The following is a 19315-nucleotide window of genomic DNA, read 5'->3' as shown; positions in this document are numbered from 1 at the left end:
ATGACTGACCCAAATTTAAGGAAAGCTTTGACTATGTACAGATTCAGTGAGCATAGCCTTGCAATTGAGAAAGGCAGACCTGGCTCTCAAGAGAAGACAGGCTATGTACACACTGCCCACAAAATGCGGTGGAAACTGAGCTGCACTTCATAACCTCTTGCCAAATGTATGATCAAATTAGAGACACATATTTCCCTCAGATTACAGAGATCCACAAAGAATTAGAAAACAAACCCAATTTTGATAAACTCCCTTATCTACTGGGTGAAAAACCACAGTGTGTCATCACAGCAGCAATATTTGTGACCTGTTGCCACAAGAAAAAGGCAACCAGTGAAGAACAAACACCATTGTAAATACAACCCATATTTATATTTATTTATTTTCCCATTTGTACTTTAACTATTTGCACATTGTTTTGTTACAACACTGTATATATACATAATATGACATTTGAAATGTCTTTATTCTTTTGTAACTTCTGAGTGTAATGTTTACTGTTAATATTTATTGTTTATTTCACTTTTGTTTACTATCTACTTCACTTGCATTGGCAATGTTAACATACGTTTCCCATGCCAATAAAGCCCTTAAATTGAATTGAAATTGAATTGAATTGAGAGAGAGAGAGGGGAGACAGAGAATGAGAGATGAGAGAGAGAGAGAGAGAGAGAGGGGAGACAGAGAAGGAGAGATGCGAGAGAGAGAGAGAGAGAGAGAGAGAGAGAGAGAGAGAGAGAGAGAGAGAGAGAGAGAGAGAGAGAGAGAGAGAGAGAGAGAGAGAGAGAGAGAGAGAGAGAGAGAGAGAGAGGGGAGACAGAGGAGAGATGAGAGAAAGAGAGAAGAGCAGTGAGTACAAGAGACTCAGAGCAGTTGCTGCCGCCTCAAAGACACACACACTGCCGATCTCTCTTGTTTCTGGTAACCATAGCGACGGCAGGCTTGATATCAATGCGTACATAGATAGACAGGAAGTCTATCTCAGTATCGACCTCATCCCCCAGCAGCCCCAGCCAGACTGGAGGGGAACACGATAGATCTATAGATCTGTACTAGGAAACAACCTATCTCTTCCTCATATGTTGCTTTAGCTCTGCTGCTAGTGAAGCAGAGTCAGGCTAGCAGTGATTCCAGCATGTTTACTGGAGAAGTCATCTGTTTCTTCTTGTGGCCAATCACACTGCTTATTTAAAGGGTGTTAGAGGGTGATATAAGAATCATTCTCCTCCTCTGCAGGTCTGGGCAGGGGGCTGCCACTGGGAGACCTCACTCTCGTGGATAGTGTGAGTATATCAGTTTGCTCTTCTTTTCAAATGAAATGACCTGGTACATCAATGAGTTTGATGTGTGTGTGTGTCTGGATCTGTTTTTCTCTGTGTGTGTTGTGTGAGGGTGATGAGAGTAAGTATGCGGTGTGCATGCATTTTTTGCTCTTTCTCTGGGAAAGCTTTTTGCCTTATTGTGTGTGTGTGTGTGTGTTTCATTATGACGATTCGAAGGAGCAGAGCTCCGCTTATGGACTGCCCACATGCATTCACTGCATCCTCTCATATACAGTGAGGGAAAAAAGTATTTGATCCCCTGCTGATTTTGTACTTTTGCCCACTGACAAAGACATGATCAGTCTATAATTTTAATGGTAGGTTTATTTGAACAGTGAGAGACAGAATATCAACAAAAAAACGCATGTCAAAAATTTTATGAATTGATTTGCATTTTAATGAGGGAAATAAGTATTTGACCCCTCTGCAAAACATGACTTAGTACTTGGTTGCAAAACCCTTGTTGGCAATCACAGAGGTCAGACGTTTCTTGTAGCTGGCCACCAGGTTTGCACACATCTCAGGAGGGATTTTGTCCCACTCCTCTTTGCAGATCTTCTCCAAGTCATTAAGGTTTCGAGGCTGACGTTTGGCAACTCGAACCTTCAGCTCCCTCCACAGATTTTCTATGGGATTAAGGTCTGGAGACTGGCTAGGCCACTCCAGGACCTTAATGTGCTTCTTCTTGAGCCACTCCTTTGTTGCCTTGGCCGTGTGTTTTGGGTCATTGTCATGCTGGAATACCCATCCACGACCCATTTTCAATGCCCTGGCTGAGGGAAGGAGGTTCTCACCCAAGATTTGACGGTACGTAGCCCCGTCCATCGTCCCTTTGATGCGGTGAAGTTGTCCTGTCCCCTTAGCAGAAAAACACCCCCAAAGCATAATGTTTCCACCTCCATGTTTGACGGTGTGGATGGTGTTCTTGGGGTCATAGGCAGCATTCCTCCTCCTCCAAACATGGCGAGTTGAGTTGATGCCAAAGAGCTCGATTTTGGTCTCATCTGACCACAACACTTTCACCCAGTTCTCCTCTGAATCATTCAGATGTTCATTGGCAAACTTCAGTCGGGCCTGTATATGTGCTTTCTTGAGCAGGGGGACCTTGTGGGCACTGCAGGATTCCAGTCCTTCACGGCGTAGTGTGTTACCAATTGTTTTCTTGGTGACTATGGTCCCAGCTGTCTTGAGATCATTGACAAGATCCTCCCGTGTAGTTCTGGGCTGATTCCTCACCGTTCTCATGATCATTGCAACTCCACGAGGTGAGATCTTGCATGGGGCCCCAGGCCGAGGGAGATTGACAGTTATTTTGTGTTTCTTCCATTTGCGAATAATCGCACCAACTGTTGTCACCTTCTCACCAAGCTGCTTGGCGATGGTCTTGTAGCCCATTCCAGCCTTGTGTAGGTCTACAATCTTGTCCCTGACATCCTTGGAGAGCTCTTTGGTCTTGTCCATGGTGGAGAGTTTGGAATCTGATTGATTGATTGCTTCTGTGGACAGGTGTCTTTTATACAGGTAACAAACTGAGATTAGGAGCACTCCCTTTAAGAGTGTGCTCCTAATCTCAGCTCGTTACCTGTATAAAAGACACCTGGGAGCCAGAAACCTTTCTGATTGAGAGGGGGTCAAATACTTATTTCCCTCATTAAAATGCAAATCAATTTATAACATTTTCGACATGCGTTCTTCTGGATTTTTTTGTTGTTATTCTGTCTCTCACTGTTCAAATAAACCAACCATTAAAATTATAGACTGATCATTTCTTTGTCAGTGGGCAAACGTACACAATCAGCAGGGGATCAAATACTTTTTTCCCTCACTGTAGCTGTGTGTGGCTATCTGATCTATGTTTATTTTCTGTTTTGTAAAATAGGTTTTTGAAGATCAGCTTGTTCTCTCTCTGGATGATGATGAGGAGCTTCCAACGTTACAAACAGGTACAATCTATTGATCTGTTTATCTCTCTCTCTGTCTCTCTCTGTCTCTCTCTCTCTCTCTCTCTCGCTCTCTCTCTCTCTCTCTCTCTCTTTCTTCTTTATTCTCTCTCTCTCAGTCTCTCTCTCTCTCTCTCTCTCTCTCACACAACTTGAAATTGTGTTTTTTACATTGGATAAAAACAGAGACACAGAGCTACAAAATGGTATATCATACACTGAATTTGAGGAACAATATGAAATTAATTCTGCTTTGACAGTTGATAAACTTGTAACCTCACTTTTGAGAAAATGGCCTTTGAATGTTTTGGTACCTACTGTAGAGCTCTTCTTTGTCTACACCCATTCAACATCGTTCACACCCTCTTAAGCTTTAGCCCCTCCCATCTCTTTAAGGGTTGATCCGAGCATTTTGTCCTTCAACAGCAGTCAAGCACCCAAGCTAACTGGCTAGCGTTGGCTAGCTTGCTAGCTACTTCCAGACACAACAGCTCACTCACCATTTTACTCGCCCTAGCGGAGCTGGTTAGGCTGTTTTTATGTTATCCAGAGCGTTGGTGACTGCAACTGTGCTGCTGGCAACAATTTACGCTTTTTTGCCAACGTTTACTGACACCTGCCATATTCAACGGGTGTTGAGCGTTTGTAAATTCGTCAGTTATTCTGCGCACTGGCACACTCAGACGAGAGTGCTCTGAAATAGTAGATAGCCAGAGCAAATTTACCAGCTACGTCTATCAACAGTTGTCGCAGTGACATTCTATTGTTTAGCTAGCTAGCTAAACAATGAACCATAATCCCAACTCATGACATTACTACCCTGCATGAATCTGCAGGTAGCTAACCAACCAGGTCCAATGTTAGCTAGCTAACATTAGGCTATAACTAGCAAAGCAAATGGCTCTGAGATACGAATAATAAGATCATACACGTAACGTTTGCTAGCGAGCCAGCCAGCTAACATTAGCTAGCTAGCTAACAGTACACTTTAACTTGAAATGAAAACGACTTTCTGTCAAAATTAGAAACTTGTAATATCTGAACATGTAGCTAGCTAGACTATCTTACCCGTACACATCATGGATGGACGCTTCTCCCTATCATGGATGCTATGGTTGCCCTTAGTTTGAAGATGTAATCCGGAGCCAGGTTTTTTCTTCATCTCCTTAGCTATCATACTCTAATTCCACTGATTCCAAAACTCGGTCCTCCAGAAAGTGGAGAGCAACACTTATGCAGTTCTACTACGCAATATATACAGTGGGGAAAAAAAGTATTTAGTCAGCCACCAATTGTGCAAGTTCTCCCACTTAAAAAGATGAGAGAGGCCTGTAATTTTCATCATAGGTACACGTCAACTATGACAGACAAAATGAGAAAGAAAATCCAGAAAATCACATTGTAGGATTTTTTATGAATTTATTTGCAAATTATGGTGGAAAATAAGTATTTGGTCAATAACAAAAGTTTCTCAATACGTTGTTATATAACCTTTGTTGGCAATGACACAGGTCAAACGTTTTCTGTAAGTCTTCACAAGGTTTTCACACACTGTTGCTGGTATTTTGGCCCATTCCTCCATGCAGATCTCCTCTAGAGCAGTGATGTTTTGGGGCTGTCGCTGGGCAACACGGATTTCAACTCCCTCCAAAGATTTTCTATGGGGTTGAGATCTGGAGACTGGCTAAGGCCACTCCAGGACCTTGAAATGCTTCTTACGAAGCCACTCCTTCGTTTCCCGGGCGGTGTGTTTGGGATCATTGTCATGCTGAAAGACCCAGCCATGTTTCATCTTCAATGCCCTTGCTGATGGAAGGAGGTTTTCACTCAAAATCTCACGATACATGGCCCCATTCATTCTTTCCTTTACACGGATCAGTCGTCCTGGTCCTTTGCAGAAAAACAGCCCCAAAGCATGATGTTTCCACCCCCATGCTTCACAGTAGGTATGGTGTTCTTTGGATGCAACTCAGCATTCTTTGTCCTCCAAACACGACGAGTTGAGTTTTTACCAAAAGTTCTATTTTGGTTTCATCTGACCATATGACATTCTCCCAATCCTCTTCTGGATCATCCAAATGCACTCTAGCAAACTTCAGACGGGCCTGGACATGTACTGGCTTAAGCAGGGGGACACGTCTGGCACTGCAGGATTTGAGTCCCTGGCGGCGTAGTGTGTTACTGATGGTAGGCTTTGTTACTTTGGTCCCAGCTCTCTGCAGGTCATTCACTAGGTCCCCCCCGTGTGGTTCTGGGATTTTTGCTCACCGTTCTTGTGATCATTTTGACCCCACGGGGTGAGATCTTGCGTGGAGCCCCCAGATCGAGGGAGATTATCAGTGGTCTTGTATGTCTTCCATTTCCTAATAATTGCTCCCACAGTTGATTTCTTCAAACCAAGCTGCTTACCTATTGCAGATTCAGTCTTCCCAGCCTGGTGCAGGTCTACAATTTTGTTTCTGGTGTCCTTTGACAGCTCTTTGGTCTTGGCCATAGTGGAGTTTGGAGTGTGACTGTTTGAGGTTGTGGACAGGTGTCTTTTATACTGATAACAAGTTCAAACAGGTGCCATTAATACAGGTAACGAGTGGAGGACAGAGGAGCCTCTTAAAGAAGAAGTTACAGGTCTGTGAGAGCCAGAAATCTTGCTTGTTTGTAGGTGACCAAATACTTATTTTCCACCATAATTTGCAAATAAATTCATAAAAAATCCTACAATGTGATTTTGTGGATTATTTTTTCTCAATTTGTCTGTCATAGTTGATGTGTACCTATGATGTAAATTACAGGCCTCTCTCATCTTTTTAAGTGGGAGAACTTGCACAATTGGTGGCTAACTAAATACTTTTTTCCCCCACTGTATATTTTTAAACTGTGTTAGACAGGATTACCTACACATACTGACCAGCTCAAATAGACAGAAGCGTGCTATATGGCAGACAAATCAGAACTCATCTCTCAACATGTCCAGCCCACTCATTATCTCAGCCAATCATGGCTAGCGGGAAGGTTGCTGTCTTTTTCTGTGGCTAAACCAACTAGGCTCGTAATTTAACCATTTTATTCGTATTTACAAATGGCATATACGTTTGTTATTAAGGCACATGAAAGTTCACATGTTCCAGAAGGCATTTCTGCCAAAAAACACATTTAGATTTTTAAAAAAAGTTTACGTTCAAATGGCTCTCCTGTGAAGTAGTGACCCGTAACATACGCCTAGTTTCCTGAAACGAGTCACAATTATAAAAAATATAATATCATCATGGCTGCCTCTCTTTGAAGTTAACTCATGCAATACACCCTTTAGACTTAAGATGCTATGACTTCATCAGAGATCAAATACACTGAGTATACCAAACATTAGGAACACCTTCCTAATATTTAGTTGCTGTTTTGTCCTCAGAACAGCCTCAATTCGTCGGCCCATGTTGACTCCAATTATTCCCAAAGTTGTGTCAAGTTGGCTGGATGTCCTTTGGGTGTTGGACCATTCTTTATACACACGGGAAACTGTTGAGTGTGAAAAGCCCAGTGCGGCTGGCAGCTACTACCATACACCATTCAAAGGCACTTCAATATTTTGTCTTGCCCATTAACCCTCTGAATGGCACACATACACAATCCTTCTTTAACCTGTCTCCTCCCCTTCATCTACACTGATTGAAGTAGATTTAACAAGTGACACCAAGAAGGGATCATAGCTTTTACCTGGATTCACCTGGTCAGTTTATGTCATGGAAAGAGCAGATGTCCTTAATGTTTTTGTACACTCAGTGTATATAAATTCTGATTGATTCACACTATGACAGATCATCAGCCTATGAACTCTATGGGCTTGGAGAGGCACTTCTAACTATCTTACCGCTCTCTCTCTCCCTCTATGCCTGTCTGTCTATTCATGGCTATCATTCTCCTGCCATGATCATGATAGGACCAAACAAAGTCTTAACACATGAACTTCATGACACATAATCACTGTGATGAAGTTAAAGACATCTAAGCCAGTGTTAATACTAATTGTAATTGTTTTGCACTATGGCCTATTTATTGCCTTACCTCCATAACTTGCTACGTTTGCACACACTGTATATATATTTTATATTTTCTGTTGTATTTTTGACTTTATGTTTTGTTTTACCCAATATGTAACTCTGTGTTGTTGTTTTTATCGCACTGCTTTGCTTTATCTTGGCCAGGTCGCAGTTGTAAATGAGAACTTGTTTTCAATTGGCTTACCTGGTTAAATAAAGGTGAAATAAAATAAAATAAATAAAAAGCTGAAGTATTTCAAATGTGCCAGCTAGTGTGCCAGGGGTGGTGTGCTGGTGTGCAGGCTGGTGTGCAGGCTGGTGTGCAGGCTGGTGTGCAGGCTGGTGTGCAGGCTGGTGTGCAGGCTGGTGTGCAGGCTGGTGTGCAGGCTGGTGTGCAGGCTGGTGTGCAGGCTGGTGTGCAGGCAGTTGCCAATAACCTTACTTACAGTCCTTTGCACTATTAAAAAAAGAAAACATGTCTTATTTTTCTCTCTTCTTGACTGGTGACACATCCATTGTTAACTTGCTGACCCTATGATGAAGACTAAGACAGTGATTGTGCAAGTAATTCTGTAACTAGCAAGTATTCTTGGCTTCAAAACAATCACTGTCAGTTTTTCACACAACCAGAACTACACAGCGTTATCTAGTTAGATAAAACTTGGCACAGCTAAAAATGAATAAACTGTAAATGTAAAGCTAACTAGCTATTAGCCAGGAGAAAGCTTATAGTTGCTCACGTTCATTCTAACATATCAAAGTTTATTCACATTCATAGACTTTTTACTTAAACTGACTTTGTTGTTGCCAACAACAATTACTTTCCCCTGTGTGGTGAGTATTGATGGTGCTGCTACACAGGGCTTTTTCTCTCCCTCATACACTGTCACACTGCTATTAACAACTGAGAGTAGAATGAAGCAGTCGTTTTTCAAAATACAATTCTCGCAAATGTATGTATATACACTACCAGTCAAAAGTTTGGACACACCTACTCATTCAAAGGTTTTTCTTTATTTTTTACTATTTTTTACATTGTAGAATAATAGTGAAGACATCACAACTATGAAATAACACATATGGAATCATATAGTAAACAAAAAAATGTTAAACAAATCAAAATATAATTTATATTTGAGATTCTTCAAATAGACACCCTTTGCCTTGATGACAGCTTTGCACACTCTTGGCATTCTCTCAACCAGCTTCACCTGGAATGCTTTTCCAACAGTCTTGAAGGAGTTCCCACATATGCTGAGCACTTGTTGGCTGCTTTTCCTTCACTCTGCGGTCCGACTCATAACAAACCATCTCAATTGGGTTGAGGTCGGGGGATTGTGGAGGCTAGGTCATCTGATGCAGCACTCCATCACTCTCCTTCATGGTAAAATAGCCCTTACACAGCCTGGAGGTGTGTTGGGTCATTGTCCTGTTGAAAAACAAATGATAGTCCCACTAAGCTCAAACCAGATGGGATGGCGTATTGCTGTAGAATGATGTGGTAGCCATGCTGGTTAAGTGTGCCTTGAATTCTAAATAAATCACAGACAGTGTGGCCTGATTCACACAGTCCCCTCTGAACAGTTGATGTTGAGATGGGTCTGTTACTTGAACTCTGTGAAGCATTTATCTGGGCTGCAATTTCTGAGGCTGGTAACTCTAATGAATTTATCCTCTGCAGCAGAGGTAGTTCTGGGTCTTCCATGAGAGCCAGTTTCATCATAGTGCTTGATGGTTTTTGCGACTGCACTTGAAGAAACTTTCAATGTTCTTGAAATGTTCCATATTGACTGACCTTCTGATCTTAAAGTAATGATGGACTGTTGTTTCTCTTTGCTTATTTGAGCTGTTCTTGCCATAATATGGACTTGGTCTTTTACCAAATAGGGCTATCTTCTGTATACCGCCCCCTACCTTGTCACAACACAACTGATTGGCTCAAACGCATTAAGAAGAATTCCATGTATTAACTTTTAAGAAGGCACAACTGTTAATTGAAATGCATTCCAGGTGACTACCTCATGAAGCTGGTTGAGAGAATGCCAAGAGTGTGCAAAGCTGTCATCAAGGCAAAGGGTGACTATTTGAAGAATCTCAAATGTAAAATATATTTTGATTTGTTTAACACTTTTTTGGTTACTACATGATTCTATATGTGTTATTTCATAGTTTTGATGTCTTCACTATTATTCTACAATGTAGAAAATAGTAAAAAAAAAAGAAAAACCCTGGAATAAGTAGGTGTGTCCAAACCTTTCACTGGTACTGTATATATACTGTATATTTTTAAATAATTGTACCTGTCTCTAACATAGGGGGGTCTCCTATGCCCTTGATGATAGTAATTTAACTTTAAGGGGCGTCACTGCAACTGCCAGTGGTGTATAGACTCATCACTCCTGTCCAGAGTTCAATAGTTTAGCTAATGGATTTATTGTGCTCCCTTCACTGCTCAGCAACCAGGGGGATTGTTCTGTCTGTTCACACCATGGTGTCCCTCATAATGACTCAGCCTCATAGAGTCCCAGCCTCTCTCCCCTCCCTAACTAGCCCAGGAATCTGCCCTGTCACTGGGACAAAGGGAGGAATGGGGTCACCACAGACGGGGACCAGTACCCAGTAAAACTCCCCCTAAAATACCCCCCTCTTCCCCTTGTCTCCCTTCTGTCTCTCCCCCTCTTCCCCTCCCCACCCCACCCCCAGCCTCATGGGTTGGACAGTGTACTACGCTCTTAGAAAAAATTGATATCTAGATCCTAAAAGGGTTATTTGGCTGTCCCCATAGGAGAACCCTTTTTGGTTCCAGGTAGAACTATTTTCGGTTCCTCTGTGTAAAGGGTTCTACATGGAACCAAAAAGGGTTCTGCTATGGGGACGGCCGAAGAACCCTTTTAGGTTCTAGATAGCATTTTTTTTCTAAGAGTGTACCTAAACAAAGCTGCCTCCCCCTGTCTCCCCCTTTCTCCCCCCTCTGCCTCCCCCCTACGCCAGCCCTTGGGTTGGACAGACAGTGGACCTCTGTAATTGAAGTGAAAGGAGGAATGTTAACAAGCTCAAATGTCATAGGCCCTACAAAAGCTGACATTTAAGATGATCCTTCCACACGCTGGAACCTCGTGCTCCCTTCTGACAAAACACACACAGACACACATACAGACAGAAACAGAAGTAATTCCTTGAACAAACATATTCACACCACACACAGAGCAGCACACACACACACACACACACACACACACACTATACTTGTGAGGACTTTTTGAGGACCAAAAATGGATTCCCATTCCTAACCTCAACTCCTAATCCTAAACCTAACCCCTAAGCCTAAAATAGCCTTTTTACAAGTGAGGACTGGCAAAATGTCCTCACTTCTCTGAATTTTAGTTGGTTTACTATTCTTGTTAGGGCTTCTTGTACCTTGCAAAAGTATTAATCCCCCTTGGCATTTTTCCTATTTTGTTGCATTACAACCTGTTATTTAAATTGATTTATTTGGATTTCATGTAATGGACATACACAAAATAGTCCAAATTGGTGAAGTGAATTGAAAAAAATAACTTGTTTCAAAAAATTCTAAAAAATAAATAACGGAAAAGGGATGCGTGCATATGTATTCACCCCCTTTGCTATGAAGCCCATAAATAAGATCTGGTGCAACCAATTACCTTCAGAAGTCAAATAATTAGTTAAATAAAGTCCACCTGTGTGCAATCTAAGTGTCACATGATCTGTCACATGATCTCAGTATATATACACCTGTTCTGAAAGGCCCCAGAGTCTGCAACACCACTAAGCAAAGGGCACCACCAAGCAAGCGGCACCATGAAGACCAAGGAGCTCTCCAAACAGGTCAGGGACAAAGTTTTGGAGAAGTACAGATCAGGGTTGGGTTATAAAAAAATATCAGAAACTCTGAACATCCCACGGAGCACCATTAAATCTATTATTAAAAAATGGAAAGAATATGGCACCACAACAAACCTGCCAAGAGAGGGCCGCCCACCAAAACTCACGGACCAGGCAAGGAGGGCATTAATTAGAGAGGCAACAAAGAGACCAGATAACCATGAAGGAGCTGCAAAGCTCCACAGCGGAGATTGGAGTATCTGTCCATAGGACCACTTTAAGCCGTACACTCCACAGAGCTGGGCTTTACGGAAGAGTGGCCAGAAAAAAAAGCCATTGCTTAAAGAAAAAAATAAGCAAACACGTTTGGTGTTCGCCAAAAGGCATGTGGGAGACTCCCCAAACATATGGAAGAAGGTACTCTGGTCAGATGAGAATAAAATTGAGCTTTTTGGCCATCAAGGAAAACACTATGTCTGGCGCAAACCCAACACCACTCATCACCCCGAGAACACCATGTTTTTCATCGGCAGGGGCTGGGAAACTGGTCAGAATTGAAGGAATGATGGATGGCGCTAAATACAGGGAAATTCTTGAGGGAAACCTGTTTCAGTCTTCCAGAGATTTGAGACTGGGACGGAGGTTCACCTTCCAGCAGGACAATGACCCTAAGCATACTGCTAAAGCAACACATTTACATTTACAACACTCGAGTGGTTTAAGGGGAAACATTTAAATGTCTTGGAATGGCCTAGTCAAAGCCCAGACCTCAATCCAATTGAGAATCTGTGGTATGACTTAAAGATTGCTGTACACCAGCGGAACCCATCCAACTTGAAGGAGCTGGAGCAGTTTTGCCTTGAAGAATGGGCAAAAATCCCAGTGGCTATATGTGCCAAGCTTATAGAGACATACCCCAAGAGACTTGCAGCTGTAATTGCTGCAAAAGGTGGCTCTACAAAGTATTGACTTTGGGGGGGTGAATAGTTATGCATGCTCAAGATTTGTGTTTTCTTGTCTTATTTCTTGTTTGTTTCACAATAAAAAATATTTTGCATCTTCAAAGTGGTAGGCATGTTGTGTAAATCAAATGATACAAACCTCAAAAAAATCCATTTTAATTCCAGGATGTAAGGCAACAAAATAGGAAAAATGCCAAGGGGGGTGAATACTTTCGCAAGCCACTGTACATACACACACACACACACACACACACACACACACACACACACACACACACACACACACACACACACACACACACACAAACACACTATACCAGTGAAAAGTCTTGTTGAGGAGGAGGATGCTGAGAGTTTGAGTGGGTTGCCATGGCGATGGGAAATGCTAATTTCCTGTGCATTGTCTGGGGAGATGGCAGTAAGAATGGAGAGTTTGTTGTAAACTCAGTGACTGGAGTCTGGTTCTGCTAGGAGTAGGCTGTAAAACTGCTGCCAGGTCCCCCACACTGCTGGGAGGGTGTGTGTGTGTGTGTGTGCGTGTGTGTGTGTGTGTGTGTGTGTGTGTGTGTGTGTGTGTGTGTGTGTGTGTGTGTGTGTGTGTGTGTGTGTGTGTGTGTGTGTGTGTGTGTGTTTGCGTGTGTGTGTGCATGCGTGCGTGCGTGGGTGAGTTTATTGCATGTGTGCATGTTTATTGTGTGTGTGTGTGTGTTTGGTGGTGATTGGGTTAACTCAACAAGAGCCCTTAGGAAAGGATACAGCACTGTCATCACATCCCATGCTTTCCTCTCTCTCATCTTTGTTCAGCATTTCCTAACAGCACACACACATCCACAGGAATTCAAGGTTGTGGAATTTAGTGGAATTTCCTGTGATAGTTTGTTTGATTCTCTGGCCTTGACCTGTCCCTCTTTGACCACCTGGACACCTGGGACTTTAGGAACACTACAGGACTGGCAAAATGTGGACTCTGACACCTGGGACTGTAGAAACACTATAGGACTGGCAAAACGTGGACTCTGACACCTGGGACTGTAGGAACACTACAGGAGTGGCAAAACGTGGACTCTGACACCTGGGACTTTAGGAACACTACAGGACTGGCAAAATGTGGACTCTGACACCTGGGACTGTAGAAACACTATAGGACTGGCAAAACATGGACTCTGACTCTGTTTCCCCTTTCTATTACTCCTTGCCTTCTTTTCCCAGAATGCACATTCAGAGAAGGACCTCCAAGTCAGGTGAAGAGGGGGGAACAGGCAAGGCATACACTATCCTATTTCTTGAGTATCTTAGACTAGGTACCTTATGAGGAGTGTTAAAACACTGGAAAATAAGGGTTTTCACAGATCACATACTGATTCGGATTGATAGTGGAATTGAGTGTGGTTCTGGTTCTGTTGATGTAAAGTCTGGACTTGTCTGTTGTTATTGGAGATTCACAGAACAGTCATCTGCCAGGGATTCCAGTAGCAGTTTGTTTTTTACAGTTTTCCCCGTTCTGTCTGGAAGTCTCCTGTGCTCACATACCCTTTTATGAAATGCCAGATCTCTTCCTCAGTCTTTCCTAGAATTGGACTAGTGCATGTGCTTCTCTTTTGTGTGTGTGTGTGTGTGAGCCACCCCAGAGGAACGCAGAGACAGTTCTCTCACTCTGCTGCTGCGGTCATTAGCCTCCATGATCAATGGCAGGAGTCAGTGATTTATTGTGTGTGTGTGTGTGTGTGTGTGTGAAATGTATGCACTCACTAACTGTAAGTCGCTCTGGATAAGAGCGTCTGCTAAATGACTAAAATGTAAATGTAAATGTGTGTGTGTGTATGTGTGCATGTGCTTGTTTGGCGTGTCTGTGAGTGCATGCATGTATGTCTGATTACAGACTGGGTATTGGCTTAAAGAGTGTGAGGGGGCTGTGGTATGTTCCTATGGGAGGAGTTGTGATGGGTAAGATGGGGAGGTCCCTTAATGACCTCAGTGTGTGTGTGAGTGAACCATGCTACGCTACCGCTAGAGCTACTGCTACCGCTAACGCTAACGTTACCACAGCAGACCAGAGGGAGGAAATTATGCTAAGCTAATGCTAAAGGCTACCACAGTAGAGCACAGGGAGGAAATGCCTCTGTGATACACAGGATTTCCCTAACATTAACAGGGGCGCGGTTGGCAGCTAACATCAAACACTGGCTGGAGAACACAGAGAACTGTCTCAGGCTTCTCTGGTGTTTTATCTCCTTGAGCAGAAGTATGTTTATGATGATATGTCTATGACAGCAAATATGCTCAAACATTGTGCCAAAATGTTAAGTCACTTCTTTTCAACCGGCGCACAATCAAAAACCCTGATACTAAGACAAAAGACAAAGTGTTAGTTGTATATCTGTATTAAACACCTGAAACTAAACTACAAGACCCATGATTATGTAATAGTTATAATTGACCTAGTCACTGTTGGCATCCCACGGACTAGGCTACCTAAGGGTTAAATGAGAGTAGCGGCTCTCTTCCAAGCTTTGCTTTAACATAACAAACCTCTAAAGGTCAGAAAGGAGTAATTCTGCATCATTCATTCTCTCTCTTCATTTCCCTTTATTCTCCCCCCTCTCTCTCTCTCTCTCTCTCTCTCTCTCTCTCTCTCTCTCTCTCTCTCTCTCTCTCTCTCTCTCTCTCTCTCTCTCTCTCTCTCTTTATTTTCCTCTGTTCTCCAGACTGTTGGCCAGTCATAGACCAGTCAAATGGTTGGCTCACTGACACAGAACAATCAGAGCCCAACCAAGCAGCTGATATATGGGAAATGTGAAATCATGTAGATTCTAGAACTACCACGTCAAAGGAAATTTATGTTTTCCATTGTCGTAACTGCATGCTATGCTATTCTCCTCTGAACTGGTAGATGCTAATTGAATGTTGTTTTGATGATCGAGATTTACTAATCCATCATCAGTCGGTTGGTCTGTTTGTTTTTTGATAAACACCAATTAGTATATTTTTTACCATAATGTAGTTTTCTTAATTAGCACAATTTATTTTGTGGTGGACTTTGCTGGTAATTTTTTGGGCAGTGTTCATTTCACCCTCTGTTTGACTGATGGCTGTCCCCCCACACTCTTGGCTGTAGTTATTCTCAGTGTGTCTGTTGTGTTGTTTTCTCCAGTGAAGTCCCATACGACCCACCCCAGAGGAACCCAGAGACAGTTCTCCCTCTCTGCTGCTGCAGACACATTAGCCTCCATGATCAATGGCAGGAGTCAGCTCTACACAGAGGTACACCACCTTACCATCATACTAACCTGATTGATGATATGGTCTTTGAGTAGATTTATCTATTTCTCTGTTGTTGCTTCTCTTTCTCTCTCTCTCTCTCTCTCTCTCTCTCTCTCTATCTCTCTATATATCTATCTATCTATCTATCTATCTATCTATCTATCTATCTATCTATCTATCTATCTATCTATCTATCTATCTATCTATCTATCTATCTATCTATCTCAGGTGGATGACCTCAGGGCTAAGGTCAGTGTTGCTGGGGTAACGAGGGACAGCTCTGTGACTGACAGCAGGGTGTGGGACACGGTGACCTCAGAGGCCCTGCTCCCAAAGGCCACCTCCACCCCTCTAATTCCCTTGGGACTAGAGGAACAACAATCCACCTCCGTCTCCCCCTCTCCCTCGCCCTCCCCCGCTGACCAAGCCCTCGCCCGACTCAACAGACACTCCCACTCTTACCTAACCAATCAGAGAGGGAGCCCGCCTCTGGAATCCCCTGAGCTCAGGTATCAAACTCCGCCCATTCATCCGACCTCCTGTTACTCAAGGCATTGGGTAACATTTTTAGATCAAGAGAAGATAAAGGTAATTCAAGAGCGTTGAGTAATCATATCAGCATTGTTGACTGAAAGAAACCAAAAGTGCTGTATCACAGTTGTGTGTTATTGTACTTCGATAATAAACTGACGATTACATGTATTGTTAGCTCTTACCAAATCAAATATATTCAGTATGTTCTGATAGTGTGATGCTTTCTCTATGTGGATGTTGTGGTGTATTCAGATAGTCTTGAAACCATACAGTTTGTGCTGTTAATGCACCATATATGACACAAATGGTCATATTTCAGCTGTTGGTTTCAGCACTTAGAGTATGGATAGGAGGTGGCTGCAGTATATTGGGAGGGGCCTTAATGTGGACGTTCCCTCCTCTCTCTCTCCCTGACAGCCCCAGTTTGGTAGCTCTAGTGATGGACAGTGAGGAAGATGAGGAGGGGGTTCTGGTGAAGTCTCCCCTCTCTCCCATCTCTCCCCTGACCTCTGACCCTCGTAGCAGCGGGGATGACACCTCCCCAGACCTCACCTGCACACGCACACACTCCGCGTCCTCAGAAGGCGACCACACCCTTGCAAAGGTACCAGGCTGAAGCCTTCTCCTCAACCCTCACACACAGAGACTCACATAAAGAAATGTCACAGTTTCTCTCCCTTGTCACGAACAGAAGAGGACCCAAGAGCGCAAGTTCAAATTCAGAGTTCTTTATTCAAGGTTACAGGCGGGAAGAGGAGTCCCAGGGGTGTCAGGGGTCTTACAGGGTCCTCCTGTGGGTACCTGTGCTCCGGGGTCACCAAATGTCCGGGGTGTCCAGTCCAAGTGCTTAGTGTGTGTGTTCCCCAGTGATGGAGCGGCGTATCGGGCTGAGGGTGGTGAAACGTCTGGGCACGCCATCTGGTGGTCGGAGACCTGGGGGAACACACACACAACAGCAATATGAATGGCAGGCAGAAGTACAGATCAGGGCTGGGCAAATATCGTGGTGAGAGACAGAAGGCAGAAACGCAGTACCGGAGGGGCTGAAGATCGGAGAGTAGTCGAGGTCCAGAAGGCAGGTTGGGATAGACGGGGCAGAACAAGGAGGCAGGTCAAGAAAGGATCGGGTATCACGAAACAGGAGTCAGAGCGCAGACAGGCAGGTTACTGGTCCGGGGTTTGAAGACGATCTGACAGGGCTTGGCTGAAAAACAGGGCTTGATATACTGGGAGAGGTAGTGGGGAAATGCAGTTCAGCTGGCAGAGTAATTAGAACAGAGTGAGGCAAGGTGAGGATGGTGGAGTGGGAAATGCAGTGCAGCTGGCCAGGTAACAAGAGCAGAGCAGGGCAGGTGGAGCTAGTTAGAGCTGAGTAGAGAGAGGGAGGTGAGCAGAGTGGAAGATAATTGAATGCAATTAATGTTGCTACCAGGGAGAGAGAGTGCTCATGACAGGACCCCCTCCAAGGGACGGCCCCAGAAGTCCCAAGAACAACATCATGCCGGGAGGGTGGAGGGGAGCAGGCGGCGGGTCAGAACTCCTCCGAGCGGTCCGAGTGAATCTCCTCATCCTCAGAAGGAGCTGGAGGGTCACGGTCGGGAGACAGGACAGGCACTGAGACAGGAGCAGGGGCGGGCCGGACGGCTAGGAACCCCTCTTGGACGGCCCCTACGGATTGCAGGCTGATCAGGATGTAGTCGAGGAAGTCAGTGATAAGGGTCCGGTCCACTATCCTCCTGGCCGGGATCCAGGTCCTCTCTCTGGACCATATCCCTCCCAATCAACGAGGTACTGGAGACCCCTACCCTTCGCCTAGAGCGAGCAGCCGCCGGACGGTGAAGACAGGACCGCCATCTACGAGGCGCGGAGGAGGTGGCGCCCGGGAGCTGCAGGGATCAGGGGACTTCATGGACCGGCTTGACCTTGGAGACGTGGAAGGTGGGGTGGACCCGCATGGAAGCGGGCAACTGAAGTCGGACCGCCGTTGGACTGATGACTTCTGCACAGGAAAAGGACCATGAAGCGAGGGGCCAGCTTTCCGTGATACAACCCGCAGCGGCAGATCCAGGGCAGACAGCCAGACCTTCTGACCAACCCGGAAGTAGGTGCTGGGGTCCTCCGTCGGTTGGCACCGACGGCGTAGCTGGTTCCAGACTTCAGGAGCACAGTGCGAGCCTGGGCCCAGGCGGGGCAGCGGCGGGCATACGCAGAGCAGACGGACAGGTGGCATCCGCCTCCTGGCTGGCAAACAGTGGAGGTTGATACCCGTGAGACACACTGAAAGGGGGAGAGCCCGGTGGAGGAACTGGTGAGTGAATTATGGGCATATTCCACCCAGAGCAGGTGTTGAGCCCAGGCCCGGGATTTTGGGAAGCCACACACCTCAGTGCCTTCTCCAGCTCCTGGTTCATGCTCAGTCTGGCCGCTTGACATCGGGTGGAATCCAGACGATAGGCTGGCGGTGGCCCCAAGGAGATGACAGAACTCCTTCCAAAAGGTTGCTGAGAATTGCGGGCCCCGGTCTGACACTATATCCTGGGGTAGGCCATGGATACGAAACACATGTTCCAGGACCACCTGGGAGGTCTCTTTAGCAGAGGGTAGTTTGGGAAGGGGCACGAAGTGGGTCATCTTACTAAAGCGGTCAACAATGGTAAGGATGACTGTGTGTCCGACAGAGGGCGGAAGGCCCGTGAACAAAGTCCAGTGAAACGTGGGACCAGGGCCTTGGGTATGAGAAGGGTTGCAGCAACCTAGCAGGAGGCTGGTTGGGAGTCTTGTTTCGGTTACAAGTGGGACAAGCTCGGATGAATTCTCGGACATCCCTGTCTCATCCCCCGCCACCAGAACCGCTGGCCCGGACCAGATGAAGGGTGCGAGTGATGCCGGGATGACAGGCCAGACGGGATTCGTGCCCCCACTGAATCACAGGTGACCTGAGATTTGCTGGAACAAACAGACGGTTGGGGGCGCTGGTGCTTGGACCTGGCTGGTCCCGAAGAGCCTCCATGACCTGCTTCTCGATCTCCCAGGTGAGGGCCGCTACGGCACAAGTGGCTGGGAAGAATGGGAGCTGTCATGGCGGTGGTCTCGTCCTTCTGAAACATCCGGGGAAAGAGCATCAGTTTGATGTTGCGAGATCCCGGGCGGTAGGAGAGCGTGAAATTGAAGCGCGTAAGAGCAGAGACCACCGCTGTTGACGGGAGTTCAGCCTCCTGGCTGTTTGGATATACTCCAGGTTCTTGTGGTCTGTCCACACTACTAGATGGTTCCTTTGACCTCTAACCAGTGCCGCCATTCTTCAAGGGCGAAGCTTGACAGCCAACAGCTCGCGGTTCCCAATGTCGTAGTTGCCTTCGGCAGGGGTTAGTCGATCGGGAGTAGAAGGCACAGGGTGCATCTTGCCATCCTCAGTTGCT

General features: G+C 45.1%; 1 protein-coding gene across 1 annotated transcript in view; it reads left to right on the top strand.

Moving 5' to 3' along the window:
* Positions 1-1204: 1204 nt before the first annotated feature.
* Positions 1205-19315, top strand: part of LOC121583128 — a 30170-nt gene continuing 12059 nt past the window's right edge. Inside the window, exons 1-5 of the mRNA XM_041899335.2 lie at positions 1205-1283; positions 3202-3265; positions 15253-15362; positions 15591-15871; positions 16314-16500. Coding sequence (XP_041755269.2) covers positions 15330-15362; positions 15591-15871; positions 16314-16500 — 501 coding nt within the window. The 5' untranslated portion in view covers positions 1205-1283; positions 3202-3265; positions 15253-15329. The remainder of the gene's footprint in view (positions 1284-3201; positions 3266-15252; positions 15363-15590; positions 15872-16313; positions 16501-19315) is intronic.

This window comes from Coregonus clupeaformis, chromosome 15, assembly GCF_020615455.1.
Source record: "Coregonus clupeaformis isolate EN_2021a chromosome 15, ASM2061545v1, whole genome shotgun sequence".
Classification (NCBI taxonomy): Eukaryota; Metazoa; Chordata; class Actinopteri; order Salmoniformes; family Salmonidae; genus Coregonus; species Coregonus clupeaformis.
The sequence above is the reverse complement of the archived record's forward strand: the minus strand, read 5'-3'. Positions and strand labels throughout refer to the sequence as shown.